Source organism: Pterocles gutturalis, unplaced genomic scaffold, assembly GCF_000699245.1.
Source record: "Pterocles gutturalis isolate BGI_N339 unplaced genomic scaffold, ASM69924v1 scaffold8517, whole genome shotgun sequence".
Taxonomy (NCBI): Eukaryota; Metazoa; Chordata; class Aves; order Pterocliformes; family Pteroclidae; genus Pterocles; species Pterocles gutturalis.
Window position 1 is genome coordinate 384 of NW_010110237.1, and position 2,316 is coordinate 2,699.

The 2,316-nt window shown below is 50.2% G+C and overlaps 1 protein-coding gene across 1 annotated transcript in view; it reads left to right on the forward strand.

The window, feature by feature from the left end:
• LAMP5 (lysosomal-associated membrane protein family, member 5) overlaps nucleotides 1-2,316 on the forward strand; it is a gene marked incomplete at its 5' end in the record, with an annotated part of 8,484 nt that overhangs the window by 215 nt on the left and 5,953 nt on the right. Inside the window, 2 exons of the mRNA XM_010073276.1 lie at nucleotides 5-110; nucleotides 1,460-1,648. Of these exons, the coding sequence (XP_010071578.1) occupies nucleotides 5-110; nucleotides 1,460-1,648 (295 nt within the window). The remainder of the gene's footprint in view (nucleotides 1-4; nucleotides 111-1,459; nucleotides 1,649-2,316) is intronic.

Sequence of the window (2,316 nt, forward strand, 5' to 3'; positions counted from 1 at the left end):
GCAGGAGGGGCACAACACGTCCCGGGGACAGGAGGCTTTCTGGAGGCTCAGCCGGGTACAGTTCATCTATGACACCGCCGAGCGCACGTACTTCAAGGACGCCGTCAGCCGTAAGCGCCCCGGGGGGGACACGGTGTAAAGCAGATCCCTGCGGTCTGGCCAGCACAGAGCCAGGGGAGAGGGGGACACGGGATGGGCACCCCGCGGGCTACTCATCTAAATGCAGTTTAGTTGGGAAAAATAAAACCCCAAACCTGCCTCACAAAGCGGGACCCAGGGGCCCGAGGGGTGGGCAGCAGCTTGATCTGGAAAAAATTTCTAGCTTGATCTGGAAAAATTTGTCTCCTTTCCTGGAGGAGATGTTTTTTAAGGTTAATTATCTCCTCGGTTCTGGTGATGGGTGAGAATAGGTAGGAAAGCAGCAGTTTCCCAGGATGGTTGAGAGATCAACATCAATATCCATACCCTTACACGCCTCCAAATCCAACAGACTCCTCTTTTCTGACTGTATTTCTTCTCTTTTGGCTTTAATTTTGTTTTTATCTAATTTCTGCTCAGACTAAGTTGTCTTATATTGAAAACTGCAATACTGTCATTGCAAGTTCTTCTTCCTTGAGATTTTCAAACTCCAGTGAATGGAGTTTTAAGAGTTTCTGGTATAAGACACACTGGACACAGAGCTATTTTTCCTACTGGTGTTTCTACTGTTTTCTCCCCATAACACAGTGGTGGTCGTGCCTTATCAGCCTCTACAAAAGCAAAACACTGATTGCCTTTCTGTGCTACTGGAGGGGAACAAAGGGCTGCAGAAGAGCAGGAGATGGAAGGCATCCCTCATTCCACCTTGCTGAGCCGCATTCGGCCTCCATTTGTAAAACAAGCTTGATGTGATGGGAAGATATTTTCTTGTAATCTCTACCTGGGTGAAATGGTCATGTTGTATTTTTAGGAAAGGTGTTAATAGCCTGTTTTGCTTTGTAGTGAGTTCCTCAAACTGCATTACTCCTTCCTGCCTGAATTCAGAGCCCAAGCGCAGCCTCAGGACTTGCTGTTTCCTGAACATAGGGAGTATGAGTGCAGTCCAAGGCTGAAACCTGTATATACGTCAATAGAAACCATTTCTCTGACTGTAGGTGCTTCAAGTCCTGTGACATGAGCATAGCTGACAGTGGCAGAGCCAGCTCTCCTTTTGTGCCAGCAGGACTGCACACTGCAGCCGTCCGTTCCTGCTTGCGGCAGGAAACCCTGGTGTTGGAATTGCCCTGTCTACGTGGGGGGTCATGCCAAAGCATGGTCCCACCCCAGGAGAAAATACTGCTTTAAGAGCAACGAAGCGTGCGGCCGCCGCGTTGCACACTGCCTGCATACCCTTACGTTCAGTTCATTAGCTTTGTTACTGAAATCACATCGGTCCCCCAGAGATGGGACCTGACCTCTGCTGTTTCTGCCCCTTGGCCAGCTGGGAAGCACACGGCCAGTTCACACCGGCTCTCTGCCCTGGTCACCCCAGCTGGGAAGTCCTACAAGTGCCAGGCACAGCAGACCATCTCCCTCATGTCCAGCGACCACCAGAAGTCTGTGCAGCTCTTGCTGTCGGAAGTGCGTGTCCAGCCCTTTGACATCACTGCGGATTTTGTCTTCAGTGAAGGTAAGGCACAGGGCAAAGGCATGTACTGCATCCCTGAGATGCTGATGCTGCCATGGCCTTTGGGGGTGTCGCAATATACTGGAGGAATTTGGATCCCACTTTATCAGAGCACCTTCCCCTCCCTCCAGCAGGTTGTCGGTGCTCCCTGCAGTCCCTCCAACCCATTCCCTGTCTCCATGTCCCCCAAAATCCTTTACAAATTCAGCCCAGTCGCTATTTGGTCAAAACATGGGCTGTCGTTGCACGTACATAGGTAGTATACGGGTTTATAGCCGGGCTGTCAGCAAGCCCCAGAACTGCTTGGTGCCCAGGAAGCCCTGCAAGGCTTAGGTGTCTCCTCTGCAGCACGGAAGGTGCTTTGGTACAGCTCCAGGGGCTTCTTAGGGCCACTGGACACTGAGGAGAGCTTGGGGCTGCGGTGGCAGGAAATATTTGTGATGTATATTGCTGGCTTTGGTTTGATTAATGCTCATTGCAAGGGTGAAGGAAGTGTAACAGGGACTTCAGTGAGGCACCTCTTGCACCAAACACACAGGATGCTGTTCCTCTTCTTAGATTTCTTTAATGTTAATTGTGGATAAAAGAAAATGTGAGTTAACATATGTTGTTTGTATCAAAGGTTTGTACTGAAGTCAGCAGCAGTACTGCCATGGGGCAGAATTCCTGCT